Source organism: Ailuropoda melanoleuca, chromosome 3 (assembly GCF_002007445.2).
Source record: "Ailuropoda melanoleuca isolate Jingjing chromosome 3, ASM200744v2, whole genome shotgun sequence".
In the NCBI taxonomy this organism is placed as follows: Eukaryota; Metazoa; Chordata; class Mammalia; order Carnivora; family Ursidae; genus Ailuropoda; species Ailuropoda melanoleuca.
Genome location: NC_048220.1, coordinates 2,786,709 through 2,803,472, shown reverse-complemented (window position 1 = coordinate 2,803,472; position 16,764 = coordinate 2,786,709). Strand labels below are relative to the sequence as shown.

General features: G+C 39.1%; 1 protein-coding gene across 1 annotated transcript; it reads left to right on the top strand.

Moving 5' to 3' along the window:
• Window positions 1–8,574: 8,574 nt before the first annotated feature.
• Window positions 8,575–9,522, top strand: LOC100475850 (vomeronasal type-1 receptor 4). The gene has a single exon (XM_019793765.2). The coding sequence runs from the start codon at window positions 8,635–8,637 to the stop codon at window positions 9,520–9,522; it is 888 nt and encodes a 295-aa protein (XP_019649324.2). The 5' UTR covers window positions 8,575–8,634.
• The last annotated feature ends 7,242 nt before the right edge of the window (window positions 9,523–16,764 follow it).

Here is a 16,764-nt window from a genome sequence, read left to right as displayed (position 1 = left end):
AGTGAAATAAGTCAAGCAGAGAAAGACAATTATCATATGATTTCTCTCATCTATGGAACATAAGAACTAGGAGGATCGGTAGGGGAAGAAAGGGATAAAGAAAAGGGGGGTAATCAGAAGGGGGAATGAAACATGAGAGACTATGGACTATGAGAAACATACTGAAGGCTTCAGAGGGGAGGGGGTGGGGGAATGGGATAGACTGGTGATGGGTAGTAAGGAGGGCACGTATTGCATGGTGCACTGTGTGTTATACGCAACTAATGAAGCATCAAACTTTACATCGGAATCTGGGGATGTAGTGTATGGTGATTAACATAATATAATAAAATTAAATTAAAAAAAAAAAGAATGGTCCTGGATAGAGTTAGAATGTATTATGCTAAGTGGAATAAGTCAGAAAAAGACAAATACCATATAATTTCCATCATATGTGGAATTTAAGAAACAAAAGAGATGAACATATGGGGGGTGGGGAGAAAGAAAAGTAAAAAGAGAGAGGAAGACCCCATAAGTGAATTTTAATGATAGGAACAAACTGAGGGTTGATGGAGGGAGGTTGTTGGTGCATTGGCTAGAAGGGTGACAGGTATTAAGGAGGTATTTGTAGTGATGAGCCCTGGGTGTTGTGTGTGAGTGATGACTAACTGAATTCTACTCCTGAAACCAATATTGCACTGCATGGTAACGAACTAGAATTTAAATAAAAATTTGGAAAAAATAATGAAATAATGTTAAATTAACTGAGAAGAAATATCTGTCCTCACATTTTGTGCAATGAAAAGAGTAACTCCATAAAAGCTTAGTGCTTTTAGAATCTGGTAAACTTAACTGACCATTAATTTTATAGACTGTTGTACTAATGAAGATGTTATTTATGCACCCAGTGGTAACTGTGAATCAAACACCTATAATATATGCAGAAAACATAAAGAGAAAGACTCCAAGTATAGCAAGAAAGAAAATCATCAAACCACAAAAGAAGAGACCAAGAAAAGATGGGAACAGAGAAGAAACAAAAAACAACTGGAAAACAAAGAACAAAATGGCCATAAGTACATGCCTATCAATACTTACCTTAAGTGTAAATGCACTAAATCCTTCAATCAAAAGATATGGGGTGACTGATGGATATGAAAAAACAAGACCCATCTATATGCTGCCTATAAAAGACTCACTTCAGACCTAATGACACACACAGATTGAAAGTGAAAAGTGGGAAAAACATATTTTCATATGCCATATAAATGGAAATAAAAAAACAGTGTTATCAATACTTATATCATACAATATAGACTTCAAAACAAAGACTGAAGAAAGAGACAAAGACAGACACTCCATAATGATGAAAGGATCAACACAACATGAGGAGCTAACAATTGTAACTATGTATGCACATAGGAGCTCATAAATAAACCAAAAATTGAAAGACTTAAAGGGAGAAAACAGCAATAACAAGTCATAGAAGAGGACCTTAACACCCAGTTACATCAATGGATTTATCATTCAGGCAGCAAATCAACAAGGAAACAGTGGCTTTGAATGGCACATCAGACCAGATGGACATAACTGATGTATACAGAACATTAGATCCAAAAACAACAGAATACACATTCTTTTCAACTGCAAGGACCATTCTCCAGGACAGATCATGTTAGGCCACAAAATAAGTCCCAATAAATTTAAGTGGGGTGCCTAGGTGTCTCAGTCATTAAGCATCTTCCTTCTGCTCTGGGTGTGATCCTGGCATTCTGGGATTGAGCCCCACATCAGGCTCCTCCGCTGGGAACCTGCTTTTCCTCTCCCACTCCCCCTGCTTCTGTTCTCTCTCTTGCTCCCTGTCTCTCTCAGTGAAATAAATAAATAAAATCTTTAAAAAATTAATAAATTTAAAAAGATTAAATTCATATTGAGCATCTTTCCTGACCATAGCAGTATGAAACTAAACATCAGGTACAAAAAATAATTGGAAAAATCACAGACATGGGGAGACTAAACAACATGCTACTAAACAAGAAATGGGTCAACCAAGAAATCAGAAAGAAAATTTGAAAATAAAAGGAGACAAATGTAAATAAAACCTCAGTGATCCAAATCTTTGCCATAGCAGTTCTAAAACAGAAGTTTACAACAATACAGTCCAATCTCTAGAAACAAAGACCCTATCAAAAAAATTTAAAGTGATAAATGAATTCAGTAAAGTAGGAAGGTTCAAAAATCATATACAAAAATCTATTGCGTTGCAGCGCCTGGCTGGCTCAGTCTGTAGAGTATGTGACACTTAATCTCAGGGTTGTAAATTCAAGCCCTATGTTGGGTGTAGAGATTCCTTACTAATAAAATGTTTAGGGGTGCTTAGCTGGCCCAGGCAGCTAAGCATCCCACTCTTTATTTCAGTTCAGGTTTTGATCTCAAGGTTCTGGATTTGAGCCCTATATTGTCCTTTATGTTAGACATGGAGCCTACTTAAAAAAATAAATAAATTCCTTAAAAAGATCTATTGAATTTTTATATACTGCTAATGAAATAGCAGAAAGAAATTAAGAAAATAATTCCACTTACAATTCTATCAAAAATAATAAAATACCTAGGAACAAATTTAGTGATGAAAGAAAAAGATCTACACTCTGAACATTATAAAACACAGATAAAAAAACTGAACATGACACAAACAAATGGAAAGATATACCATGCTAGTAGATTAGAAAAGTTAATACGGGTAAATGTCCAAAAAAAAAAAAATCCATACTACCCAAAGCAATCTATAGATTCAATGAAATCCCTATCAAATTACCAATAGCATTTTTCATAGTATTAGAAGTAATAATATAAAGATTTGTTTGAACCACAAAAGATAGCCATAGAAATCTTTTTTTCTTTTTTAACCTTTTCACTTCCAGTTTACCTAGTGGAATATATTTTCTCTCACAGGTTTTTGTAGCTAACTTCTTGTCATTCAGGTTTCACCTTATATAACACTTTTTCTGAGAAGTTTTCCCTTGCAGATCTATCTAGATTAAGGCTCCTGCAACTGTATCACATATTTGTTGGGTTTTTAATTTAATTCATTAGTTAACATACAGTGTTATATTAGTTTCATGTGCACAATATACTAATTCAACAATTCCATACATCACCAGCTCCTAATAAAATCTGAAGAATAAAAATTAAATTGGAGGATTCACAATCCCAGAGTATTTTTTTTTTTAGAGGTGGAGGAGGGACAGAAGGAGAGGGAGAGAGAATCTCAAGCAGGATCTATGCTCAGTGTGGAGCCTGATGTGGCGCTTGATCTCACGAAGCTGAGATCATGACCTGAGACAAAATTAATAGAAGGATGTTTAACCAATGGAGCCACCCAGACTCCCCTCATAATCCTAGATTTTAGGATATGCTACAAAGCTATAGTAATTAAAACAGTATGCTCTTGGCAGAAAAATAGACACATAGACCAATGGAACAGAATAGAGTGCCCACAACTGTAAGCTTGAGGCAAAAATATAAAATGGGGAAAAGACAGTCTTTTCCATAAATTGTACTGTGAAGCTGGTCAGCTACATGGAGAAAGAAGGAAACTAGACCACTTTCCTACACCAAGCACAAAAACAACTTTAAAATAGATTGAAGATCTAGCTCTGAGACTGAAAACATAAAATAACTAGAAGAATACAGAAGCAGTAATCTGTTTGTCATGAGCCATAGAAACATTTTTCTACATATGTCTCCTTGTCAAGGGAAACAAAAGCAAAATTAAACTACACTAAAATAAAAAGCTTTCTTCTTGCTAGGAAAACAATCAACAAAACATGAAGACAACCTACTGAATGGGATAAGACTTTGCACAGGACATATCCAATAAAGTGTTAATATCCAAAGTATATGAAGAACTTACCTCAACACCAAAAAACAAAACAAAACAAAACCAAACCAAAAGAAAAGTCCAATTAAAAAATGGTCAGATGACCTGAAGAGATATTTTCCAACTAAGACGTACAGATGGCTAGTAACCACATGAAAAGATCCTCAACATCATTCATCATCAGGGAAAAGCAAATTTTTAAAAATTTAACTTCTTTTAGCCAACATAGAGTACATCATTAGTCTCAGATGTAGTGTTCAACAATTAATCATTTGTGTATAACACCTCAAACTCAACACATCATGTGCTCTCCTTAATGCCCATCACCCAGTTACCCCAACCCCCCACCCGCACCCCTCCAGCAGCCTCAGTTTGTTTCCTATACTCCAGAGTCTCTCATGGTTTTTCTCCCTCAGTGATGACTTCCCATTCCATTTTCCCTTCTTTCCCCTATAGGGTAATGCAAAGGAAAATGAAAATGAGATATCACCTCACACCTGTCATAAAGGATAAAACAAAAAACACAAGAAACAACAGGTGTTGGCAAGGTTGTGGAGAAAAAGGAACCTTTCTTTCACTGTTGATTGGAATGCAAACTGGTGCAGCCACTGTGGAGAACAGTATGGAAGTTTCTCAAAAAGTTAGAAATAGAGCTACCTTGTGATCCCATAATTCTACTACTGGGAGAGAGAGAAAACAAAAACAATAATTTAAAAAGATATAGGCACCCCTGTGTTTATAGTGGCATTATTTACAATAGTCAAAATATAGAGGGTCCATCAGCAGACAAATGGCTAAGGAAGATGTGGTGTGACATCCCTCTTCCTCTGGCTGCAGTGCTCCCTCCCAGGTTCCTGGATGCCCTTTTCCTCATCTCTTCAGTCATTGCAGAAACCTCACCTTTGAAGAAGGGCCCATCCTGACTCCTCCTTTCAAAATGCAAATCCTCCTGCCTGCACCAAGAAATCTGTTCATATACATATTTTTTCCAATTTACTAACTATTATGCCTCTTTCAATGAAAAATAGGAGCACAATTAAAACGTTCTTTGTGTCTCCTTTGTTCACTAATCTATGGCCCCCATCTGAACATACCACCTTAAGGATGATGGTTGCCATGTGTGTTGTTGATGACTTTTGAAACCTTGACTACTTGGTGCATAGTTGTCCAGTGATCAGTTCAGATAAGAGATGGTGCCTTTGGTCTGATGATTTGGGGTTTGGTGCCTATGTTATTAAAGAAGGGGTACACTGCTGGGATATGAGCAGGAAAGAACCTCTACCTTCCCACAAGATACACATTAGCATGGGACCAAACTCTGTAGTGCTCACTTCAGAGAAACAGGAGCTATGTGATCATGTTGATAATGTACAAAGAAACCTGACGTCAGCACTTATCTCATTGGCCTGGGCCCAACACCAATATCAGCTTCATTTTGTTTTTCAACTGGACTCGTTTATGACAAAATGTAATTTTTAACAACTCTATTAATTCCAAAAGAAAAATAAAAACCACAGAGTAAATTGCTTAAATTATAGTTACATTAGTTATAGTTTTTATTCTGTATTAAGTATTGAATTGAATATTCAGCTTTGGTTATTAACCTTGAGCACTAGCATTTATATATATTTTAACTAAAATCAGTGTAGACTTTGACACTCCAGATTGAGCTATGGATGCATAGAAGTCTCAGAAGAGAAAAATTACTCTCTGGATTGCTGTAGTTTGACTGCAGCAATAAAACACCTTTGTTTTCTAGCAGCTGAAAACAATGAGCACTCTAAGTATACTTCCTCCTCTGGTCTTGTAGAACTCTCTAGAATCACTTGTCAATTTAGGAAGAGATGTTTGTGACCACAGGTACTGACTTTAATTAAATACATTTCTAAGCTTATCAAGAGAATTTGTTGTAATTTGTGATTTCTCTGGACAACTTCTGTTCACTCTGCACAAACCGGTTTCCAGTCCTTGGGGATGCAGCAACCTGCCCCTCCTAGAGCCCTGGATCCAGGCACCTGCACCCAGCTGCAGGCATCAGAGGTGTCCCCTGCACTGCAGAGGAGCTCAGATGAAGTAAGTCCTCTCCCTGTCTGCAGCTCTTGCTTGAAGGGAGACACTTGGCCTTTTTTCGAAGAATTTGCTTCTTAGATTCCTTTTTTGTTTCAGATCTTCTTATGCTAAGTCCTTTGTCTTTCACAGTAAGTCTCCTCTCTCTGTGGTCCTACTCCCCCACTTACCATTTTTTCCCTATTATTTCTTTTCTATTCAATTTCTCTCATCTCTCTTTCCTCTTCCACTTTTTAGTCTTCTGTCTTCTCCTTTCATTGCTCTTCTATAAATCTCATTGCTCTGATTAAAGTTGTCGAGTTTTTCTTTCACTTTGCAATCTTCAAACTCACCTCATGTATTAAAATTTGTTTTATTTTTAATATACCTTACTTTTTATGTTTGTTTATGCCTTTACTAACCTTCCACCTTCTGGGACTGTTCTCATCCGTTCTCATTTCTCTGACTTTATTTATTGTCTTCAAAACTCTGTTTTTAATTTCCTCTTGAATTTTCCCCTGGTTTTCTTTTTATCCTCCAGTTTTGTTACTCTCTTTCTTGTCTGTGCCTCTGTTTTATTAAATGCATATATTTTATTTCTTTCTGTCATTTCTTTACTTTCTTTAACCATAGTTTCTGTACTATTTTTCATTCTTCTGTAATGTCCTTTCACATAAGACTTAGCACCTATTCCTGTCATTCTTATGTGCTCCGCCTTCCTCTTGCACATGTTCTAATTTTATAATAAACTTAAAAACTTTTAGTGAGTTTATTTTCACTCTCATTTATTCCGGTATAGTTTTCTGTCCATGTATAAGTCTTCTTAGTCTCTCTTTGCAAGTCTAATTTAAACATCATTTAAAATATTTTTATGGACCAATAAAGTGCAGAGAATTCAGAAACTTTTAAAAACATTAAGAAAGGATGCTGTAAAAATTTCAACTCATTCTGAACTTTATATATCTATATAGAATAATCTCTAAAAATATATCATTCTCATATTTGGATTTATACACTAACATGAAGAATAAAAGCTGCTTTCTCTAAGGTGCATTTCTAGGTGTTTGTTTCCATGATTTTTACTTATCCAAGTTTGTATAAATTTATACTTTGTTTATACTTTCTTCTCTTTGTTTTCCTTTTCTTACTAATTCAGTCTACTCCCTCCCACCCTTTGTTTCTGTTATTAGTGTCTTTTTTTTTCTCTTTCATGTCCACTTCTCTTTTCCCTCTTCTTTTTTTTCTTGTCTCACAGGTCTTTCTGTTGATTTGGAATTTTAATTTTTTTAAAATTTTTTATTATGTTATGTTAGTCACCATACAGTACATCATTAGTTTTTGATGTAGTGTTCCATGATTCATTGTTTGTGTATAACACCCAGCGCTCCATGCAATACTTGCCCTCCTTCATACCCATCACCAGGCAAGCCTATCCCCTCAACCCCCTCCCCTCTGAAGGCTTCAGTTTGTTTCCCAGAGTCCATAGTCCCTCCTGGTTCATTCCCCCTGCTGTTTACCCAAGTTAAAACCTGCTGTTTTATCTCAAAGTAATTCTGGGGTCAGAGATTACATAAACTAAGCTGGAAATAGCTGGTACCAGGAGGACAAGATGCTTGGAAGTGACAATGAATTTCCAATATTGGCAATGACAGACTGGAGGTGGGGGAAGGCAGTGAAAGACTGTGCATGTGTTGGGGAAAGGCAGAGGCAGGAGTGTTGGAAGATAGGTAATCACAAATGTGAGAGAGGGTGAGGATACTGGACAGGCCATTTTTGTGGATCCTACAATCACCAAAAATATGACAGGAGGTGAATTGGGGAGTGTTACCATGAGTCAAGTTCTAGAAGGGGAGTGATTTGTGGTAAGTAGATTACCTACACATGGACAGTGGTGTGTGTAGCCTGATGACAACTTGCTTCAAAGCTGGGGTCATGAAGAATTATCTGAAAGTGCTGGGAATCAAAGAAGACATTCCCACCTTCAGGCCTGGTGATACAGAGGACAGGGGAGAGATAGATCTCACTACCTGAGAGAGATTCAAGATAATCAGTGACTTTAGTGTAGAATAAAAGATGTAGTGAATTTTCAAAACAGAACTGGAGGATGCAGTGTGCTGACCCAGGAGCCGATGTGATATCATGTACATTGGAAGGGTCTTGGAGCTGGGAAGGTGTAGCAGGTTCAGAAAGGCATTTAAAGAGTGAGATGGTCATGTGCGACTCTGGGGATGGAGTGTTCTCCTGGTGATTGACTAGATCAATAATGTGTGTCATGTACAGGAGAAACTGAATAATATGCATTAAAATACATAATAATTTTTTATTATTCATGACAGAAGTTGGAAATTCAAATATTTGAGTTGAAGTTCAGAACATACACATAGAACATGATGGAATCTGTATAAAACTGAAATATTGTTTTTAATGAACAAAAACAACATCTTCAGATTACTCAATTTATTTCTTAGAATTACAGTTATGTTTTCATAAAATGTATGCTTTTTCTCAACCCTATATTCCTCTGCAGTGACATCAATAATCCTTGATATTTACCTCTAGAACTAATTCTTACTTTCCTGAATGTTGTTACAGAGCATCTGCACAACCTCCTGCTGAGGGTGATCAGACCTCATGGAGTCTCCATATGATCCCATTGTTTCCATCAGGTTTACAGACCATTCTGGGTTCCTTTTGAATCTGAGCAAGAGTGTATCAAAGTAAAGAGGGCAATGAATGTGACCGTTTCAAGTGATACTATTTTGGGAGTGTTCATTCTCTCTCAAGTTGGGATTGGTTTTATTGGAAACACATTGCTCCTGGTGTTACTCATCAACACCTTCTTAGTCCAGCTACATACAAAGAAGCCTATAGATTTGATATTTATCCATTTGATTTTAGTGAACATCATGACAATTCTTTTCAGTGGGATTCCAGAGGTAGTGAATGCCTTTGGAGTAAGAAATTTTCTAGACGACATTGGTTGTAAGGTAGTGATGTACCTGTACAGAGTCACCTGGGGTCTTTCCCTCTGCACCATGTCTTTCCTGAGTATTTTTCAGGCCATGATTATCACTCCCAGCAACTCTAGGTGGGCATGGCTCAAACCCAAAATCTCTACATACATGTTTCCTGCTTTCTTTTCCTTCTGGATCATCAACATGCTGATCTATATCCGTGTCATCATGCGTACATGGGCCCCCTACAACACCACTGAGGTTAGACCAGTGTATTCTCTGACTTACTGTATTGGGAAGGATCCTGATTACATTCAGTCAGCTGTCTTTCGAGGGTTCATGGTGTTACGAGATTCCCTGTGTGTGTTTCTCATGGTTTGGACCAGTGCGTACATGGTAAATTTCCTTTTCACACATTGCAGGACAGTCCAGCATCTCCACCGGCCCAGCCTCAGCCCAAGACCCTCTCCTGAAGCCAAGGCCACCCACACAATCCTGGCACTGGTGAGCTGCTTTGTTTTCTTTTACTGGAGTAATAGCTTCCTTACCATTTATGTATGTTATAAACGTAAGATAAAAGGGCTGGAGAACATCACTATAATTCTCTCCCATTGTTATCCGGCAATCTTTCCTTTGGTACTGATAAAGAATCATAACAAATGATTCTTTCTGAACTGTGCCTTTGCAAAGATGAGAAAACCCTCTCAACACACAATTCCTGTCAACATATGATGCCCTCACACACTTTTCTGACACAAAGGGCCTCAGTTAGAATTGCTCACTGTTAAATTAGGGAAGGTCAAATTGTGAGAGAGTGCTAAGAATTTTACCTTTGGATGTCTCTAAAATCATCCAGCTTCTTGAACATAGGAGATAAGTGGCTTGTCATGTGGAATAAAAGATGTTTGAGACAGTTACACCTGGATGGTGCAATCTTTATCTTATAATCCTTCTGAAGAATTCATTTTGATTTTTTTGCATTACCCTATTTTTAAGAGATTTTTCCTAATGTGACAGATCTATTGGTTGAGTTATAGTAACTACACTTGGTGAATTGTTCTAGACAGATCTTCACTTAGACCAAAAGACTTGATATCTGCACTATTCCATACTTTACACCTTGGAGTCAATACATGAATTCATCATATGTTGTCAGTTATATCTGGTTTAATCATAAACAGTGATATGTGTAAATACAACCATGTTTCCCTCACCTTATGAGTAACACCTCAATCCCCAAAAAACCATCCTCATATACTTTATGAATCCCCACTTTACTTCTTATATGCAAACTTTTAACCTATTTGCATCACTGGAGGTATTTCTTGAATAGTTCTGTTTTTTGAGGGCATGTTTGTTGTGTCAATAGCCAAATATGTTTTCTTTATAGATTTCTACTTTTAGAAAGAAATATGGAGCCATTGCCTTCTGTCCCATTACACTGTACCAGAAAACCTCAAAAATTCTGCCAAAAAAAGAAGTAAAATTTTCAACAAAATATTTTAAAATGTTTTTTTCCCTATGAACAATGCTCAAACAAGTATATTGGAGTGAACATCACACTGAAAGTGAAGCTGTTCTCAGCACATGAGTGACTTTTACAGCACAGATCTCTCTTCCTCACAGCTTCTCGGGAAGGAGAAAAATGGGAATTGGAGCCAGAGAACAGAGACTGACTGATGAGGTAAAAAGAAACAAAAAAAAAATAGAAAGAAAGAAAGAAAATAAAAGAAAGAAAAGAAAATTCAGCTAGATAAAAAGAAGGAAGGCATGAAGACACTCAAACTGAACACAATTACAATATGCAAATACTAATTTTTAAAAGCTAATGTGAGTATTTCTAAACTGTCAGACAAAAACTGGGAGTTGTTATGGAGAGGGTACTATAATAATGATAAAGGTTAAGACAACAGGGATGAAAAAATTGCCAGGTGTCCCAGGTTCTGGTTCCTGTTTCCTGGTAGGTAGGAATACCCTTTTCCTTCTGCACAGGAGAGCAATGTCTACAGATGCACAAAGGGAGGTTAATAAAATAATTTCTGTGACCTAAAAAAAGAAAGACATTTTGCTAAAAAAATTGCTTTGCTAATCAAAGAGCCTAGGTGGTTTCAAACAGACTTGCTGACCTCTACAGCCTGGGAAAGTTCTGGTCCTTCAATCCTCAAGGCCATTTGTCTATCTGCTACAGATCAAGGGACTTGGGTCAGCAAGTAAAGAGTGTGCTATCTTGAAATAAGTAAACCCTTAGGACTGGCTGGAGTGCTGTTACAGGCCCTAGTCAACCATCAAACTAGATATAAGCCAGTCTTCTCAGGCACTGAGGTCAAGCACTGACTCTTCTCTGCCTAGTAAACAAGATTAGTTTAAGTGTCAGTGTTTTTTTTAGAGAAACAGAACCAATAGGATACACACACACACACACACACACACACACACACACACATTGCTATACCTACATCTATTGATTTATTTTAAGGAATCACCTAACATGACTGTGAAAGCTGGCATATCTGAAGTATGTAGGGCAGGCTGGCTGTCCTCAAATTCAGGTAATGTCTGATGTTCCAATCTTGAGTCAAATTTCCATATGGTGCTTGGAAACTAGGCAGGATTTCCATGGTAAAGACTTGAGCTAGATTTCTTCTTCTCCAATGAACCAATTTTTACATTTAAGGCATTGAACTGATTGGATGAGGCCCACCCTCAATGTTGAAAAAAATCTTATTTAAAATCAACTTACTTTAGTTGTTAATTATATCTATAAAATACCATTACCCAGACTAGTGTGTTTGACCAACCAACTGTATCAAGTGACATATAAAGTTTAACCATCACAGCATGGTTACTACAACCCTTTGCCATCTGCAAGGAGCAGATATTGCCCAAAGCCTCAGATAACTTGTATGTTGTTTTATTTGCAATACTCAGACTTCCAGGCAACATAACCTGAAAGAAAAAGTGGCATCATTGATGGAATGAAAAAAACAAGCACAGACATGGGGTACCAAGTGATACACAAGTCATTCATAGAGTTCAAAATAACTGTAATGCTTCTGGGGAAGAGAATTTAAAAGCCCAAAATATGAACATGTCAAGAATAAATGGAAATGGGAGGAAGAGTTAAGGTGACAGAGGAGTAGGGGGCTCTAATTCCATCTGGTCTCTGGCATTTAGCTAGATAGTTACCAAATCATTCTGAACTCCTGTGAAAGCAACTGGACACCTGAGAAAAGAATTGCTGCAATTCTACAAATAGAAAAGTGACCACTTTTTTCAAGGTGGAAGGTGTGGAGAGTGAATCTGATGCTATATAACAGAGGATAAACCACGGTGGGGGGAGTGATGGGGGGAGTCTCTGTAAGTTTGGTAGCAGAAAGTGTTACAAGCAGTGAAGCAGTAAATCAGAAGTTTTAGAAGTCTGCCTGAAAGGTGTTCAGGGGGCAAAGCCAGGCAAAATCCCAGTTGGGACAGCATGGTCTCAGGATCCCCAAGGTCAAAAAAGAATGAGGGTGGCTGACCGTGGCGGCGTTCCCAAGCATCACAGAGGGGAAGCTGGCTGCAAACAGGGAGTTCAGGTGCTGGCTTTCTGCTCAGTGTTGCCGTAAACTGCAAACTGCTATATGGACCATGGTGGCTCTCCAAGCAGGGACCCACTAAGAGGCAGAACCAAGGGGACACCCCACTCCTTTCCCCAGGAGGAGTCCATAAATTTTAGAGACTCATAATGGGGTCATGTGCCTGAGATAAAAATGCTCTGTCATATGCTGGGGGAGCATAGAGTTTCAATGGAAAGAGGGAGCCCAAGTGATTGACTGCTTTTCTTTGAGAGCTCACTGAAGAGTGAGGGGTGTGAACTATCAGCTCTGGGGCTAGACATCAGGGTGCTGCCATTTTCATCTCCACACCCAATTAGTGCTGACAACCTTCAGGGAACAAAATCACCACATTAAGCAAAGTGGTGCCCCTTACACTGAGCCTGGCCCCGTGGCAAAGGTGATAAAATTTTTCCCAGGCAAAGACAGCTGAGAATCAGTGCAACAGGCCCTTCCCCCAGAAGAGAAGGAGGAATTTCTGGCTAATACCCAATTTACTAATCATAAATAACTGCAAAACCTCAGCTCTTAGGGAAATCAGTATATAGTGTCCATGGTTTTTTCTTATTATTCTTTAAGCCTTTAGTCTTACATTTTTTTTTCCTTTTCACCTATTTCCTTATTGTATCAACTCTTATTTAAAGTCTTTTTTAATTTTCATTTTACATTTACTATATATATATATACACACACATATATATATATTTCATTTGTGGTTTCCTTTCCTTGTATTTAATTTTATTTTTGAATGTATGTAAGTTTTTCTTTCTTTCCTATTTTGAGATCTAGTTTCTTCTAACAAACAGACCAAAATACACCCAGGATCTAGCTTATTGTTCTGTTCTATTCAACCTATTGTTAGATTTTATTCTCTCTATTCTTGGTGTTGGTTCTCTTCTGATTTGTTTAGTGCATCTTTCTCTGGTGTCATTGTGCTATTTTTGTATTTTCTCTCTCATTTATCTATTCTTTTCTAGACATAATGACAAGACAGAAGAACTCATCCCAAAAGAGACAATAAGAGGCAATACTCACTGCTTGGGACTTAATCAATATGGATATAAGTAAGATGTAGGAACTAGAATTCAAAACAACTATTATAAAGATACTAGCTGGCTTGAGAAAAGCATAGAATACACTAGAGAATTCCTTTCTGGAGAAATAAAAGAACTAAAGTCTAATCAGATAGAAATAAAAAAGGCCACTACTGAGATGCAATCAAAGATGGAGGCTGTAACTGCTAGGATAGACAAGACAAAGAGAGAGTCAGTGATATAGAAGACAAAATAATGGAGAATAAGGAAGCTGAGAAAAAGAGAGATAAATAACTACTGGATGATGAAGGGAGTGTTGTGGAAAAATTAGAATCAGACCGGGGAGAGAGCAAGTGACACTCGGAGAAGTGGGAGAGCTCAGATTTGTTTTACACTGGCGGACCCAGATGAAGTCCTGCTCCAAATTCTGGGCCCCGGGCAACAGGGTTATAGGGGTTTATAGGAGACTGTAGGCAGTCAGTCTCCAAGGGCTATGCTGACTGCTGGTAGGTGGGTATGAACTGGGGGAGGAGGGGCTGCTTTATGTGGGAACATTAGTGCAGATAGCCTGTGGCAGGAAGCCTGTTTACAGAAGCAGAAAGGGCTGGTTATCTCTGGTTCCCAGTAGGGCTTCTGGTTATCTCTAGCTTATTGTTAGTAACTTTCCATCTTGTGGGGCTTCCTGGCCTGGGCCTGCTCTGGGCAGTCTCCCTCTTCATTTCTCCCTTTTGATGCCTTTTCTAACTTAGAATGGGCATCAACCATGACCATTGGGTTTCTTGCTGGTCTAGAGGTCTGTATTGAGTTACCAGCAGTGGATTTTACCAAACAGCCTCACTATACCTATACAGACTATGGCTAGAGCGATTTTCTGTATCCAATTCCAGTTACCTGGCGCTGACTCAGCTTCAGCTACAGAGAACACTGGGGTCGCAAATACCACCACTATTACTGGTATAGGATGGCACTGGGACTTTCGTGTCCAAATGTTCTCTGTTGTGTTCCTCAAGCTTCCACCATGCATTGACCAGTCGGCCTCCAGGTTTGCAACTGCAGCAAGGTTGTGGACTCCTTAACTGGGGGAGTGTGGGTTTCCTTAGGGCATCAAGTGGGGCTGGAGTCCCTCTTGGTGGCCGCGGGTTGGTGGATCATCTCCTGGATCTTTAACTAGAAGGGGTCAGTCAGGTCCCAAGCTGTCTGCTAATTGTCAAGGTCTGCAGGGGCCATTGCCTTTTTTACTCAGCAACAATGGATCTGATGTTGGGAACAGAAAGCAAGCTGAGGACAAAGCAGAAACTGACACCCCCCCAACCCCCCCCGCCCCCATGGGATGTATGTGACATTCCTCAGGCACTCTTGGCTGCCCTGAAGAAAAAAGAAATAGTTAACCTATAGAGACCACAATTCTGCAAGACCTGAGCCTCCCTCAGTTTACAAATGTCTTAACAGTCTACAAGTGTAAAGTTTCTCTTGCCGCAAATAAAATGAAGACCACAAAGGCAAACGTGGTCCAGATGATGAGCTTTATTGCAAGCACTCTCAGGCAAAGTTCCACCACTCGGGGAAAGAGCTTGAGTCAGGGAAGTCATGCGCAGGGCAGGGCAGCAAGGGTGTCCTTTAGGAGGAACTTTATTGTGTGCACCCTCAGGGGAGGTTCCGTGACTCCGGGGAGGGGGGGTCGGGGAAGTCAAGCCCAGGGCAAGGCAGTGAGGGTTTTTATTGGGTATTGTTTGGGGGGTGAGGAAAGTCGGTAGGACGGGTTTCGGTTTCCCACCTAGGTTTTGGTTTAAATCTTGGCAGGACAGTTGGTTATCTTGGCGGGAGAGTCGGCCATCTTGGGTGTCTTGGCCCCTTTTTCTTGGCCAGCCCAACAACAAGAACAAAGCATTTCTATTAATAACCTAGCTTCCAGAAGGAAATGTAGGTACAATTAAATGTCCTTATAATCTACAGCCTCCAGGAAGTTCCCAACCATCTTAATGTTAATGCCTTGCTAGGGGGAAAAACAGTCTTAACTTGACATTGGCAAGGCCTCTGGTATCCTGTGTCTTTAACATATGAAAGTACTCTCTTGAAACCTCCCTTTTTCCTTATCCTCCAACTGCATAGTATATAATCAGCCACCTCTCACAAACCCTGGTGCAGCAGCTCTTTCTGCCCATGGGTCCTGTCCTTGTGACTTAATAAACCACAAATTTGCACCAAAGGTGCCTCAAGAATTCTTTCTTGGTCGTTGGCTCTGGACTCCACCCCACTGAATATAGGTGAGGACCTATATTCCACAACCTCATCAGATCCAGGGAGTGATACCTGCAAATTTAGCAGCAGTGGGAGTTGCCAGTATTACTAGATGGGGCCCATGCAAGTGCATTGGAGCAGCTCCTTCCTCCAGTCTTTTACCCATATTATGTCCCCCAGTTGTTGGGGATGGGTCCAGTTACCTATGGGGATAGGGTCCTTTCTAAAGCTTCTCGGGAGATGTGCCTTAGTGTTTTTCCCAGGGCTTGGAGGTGTCGGGACACTTCTAAGTCTTTAATCTGTTTGAGGTCTCCTCCAAGCCTTATTATGGGGGGTGGCCTGCCACAGAGCCTTTGAGGTGAATTATAGCTAGGTAGGTACACAGCATTAAGAAGAGTAAGGCTTTGGCAATTGCTAAGCATGAGTGAACTCTATAGCATACCCAGCTTTTTATAACCCCTTTTCATAAAACTATTCTCATCAGTAACCCAACTACCACCTATATTTTGATAGGGGAATCTTTTAAATCTGGTTGACTAGTGTATATAAGATCAATAACCTCTGAACAGTTAACACTCTATAGAGGTATGATGGCCTGGTCCAGGCATAAGTGTAGCTGGGTTTAAAGTTTGACAGGTTTTAAGTATTATCTATAAGTATTGCCTGGTAGTTAATAAGTCTGCCTCCCATAATCTATTGGGGCCTTTGGTGTCTAAGACACTCTGGACCTGATGTGAAGTCATTCCAGTCAGGGACTGTCCCTTAGTGAGCTTTGAGGCTCTTTTTACAAGGAGGGCTGTTATGTGCTTGGCTAAAGCCTTTGTTTACAATTGTACTTTAATAGGATAAATATGACTATGAGGGATGAAATCCATCAAGAAGCCCTTGGAGGTCTGGCCTTAACAATATCCTAATTATAAGGAATCACTGGCAAATGGGAGAAGACTTGTCAAGTGATAAAGGCGTCCCCAAGTACATCATCCAATCCAATCATAAACAAAGTGGGGTCATCCATTATTTCCACAAGCCCGTAGCTAACC

What these genes read in the sequence shown, in the direction of transcription:
- LOC100475850 (XM_019793765.2), top strand. Translation starts at nt 8,635, where the DNA reads ATGAATGTGACCGTTTCAAGTGATACTATTTTGGGAGTGTTCATTCTC.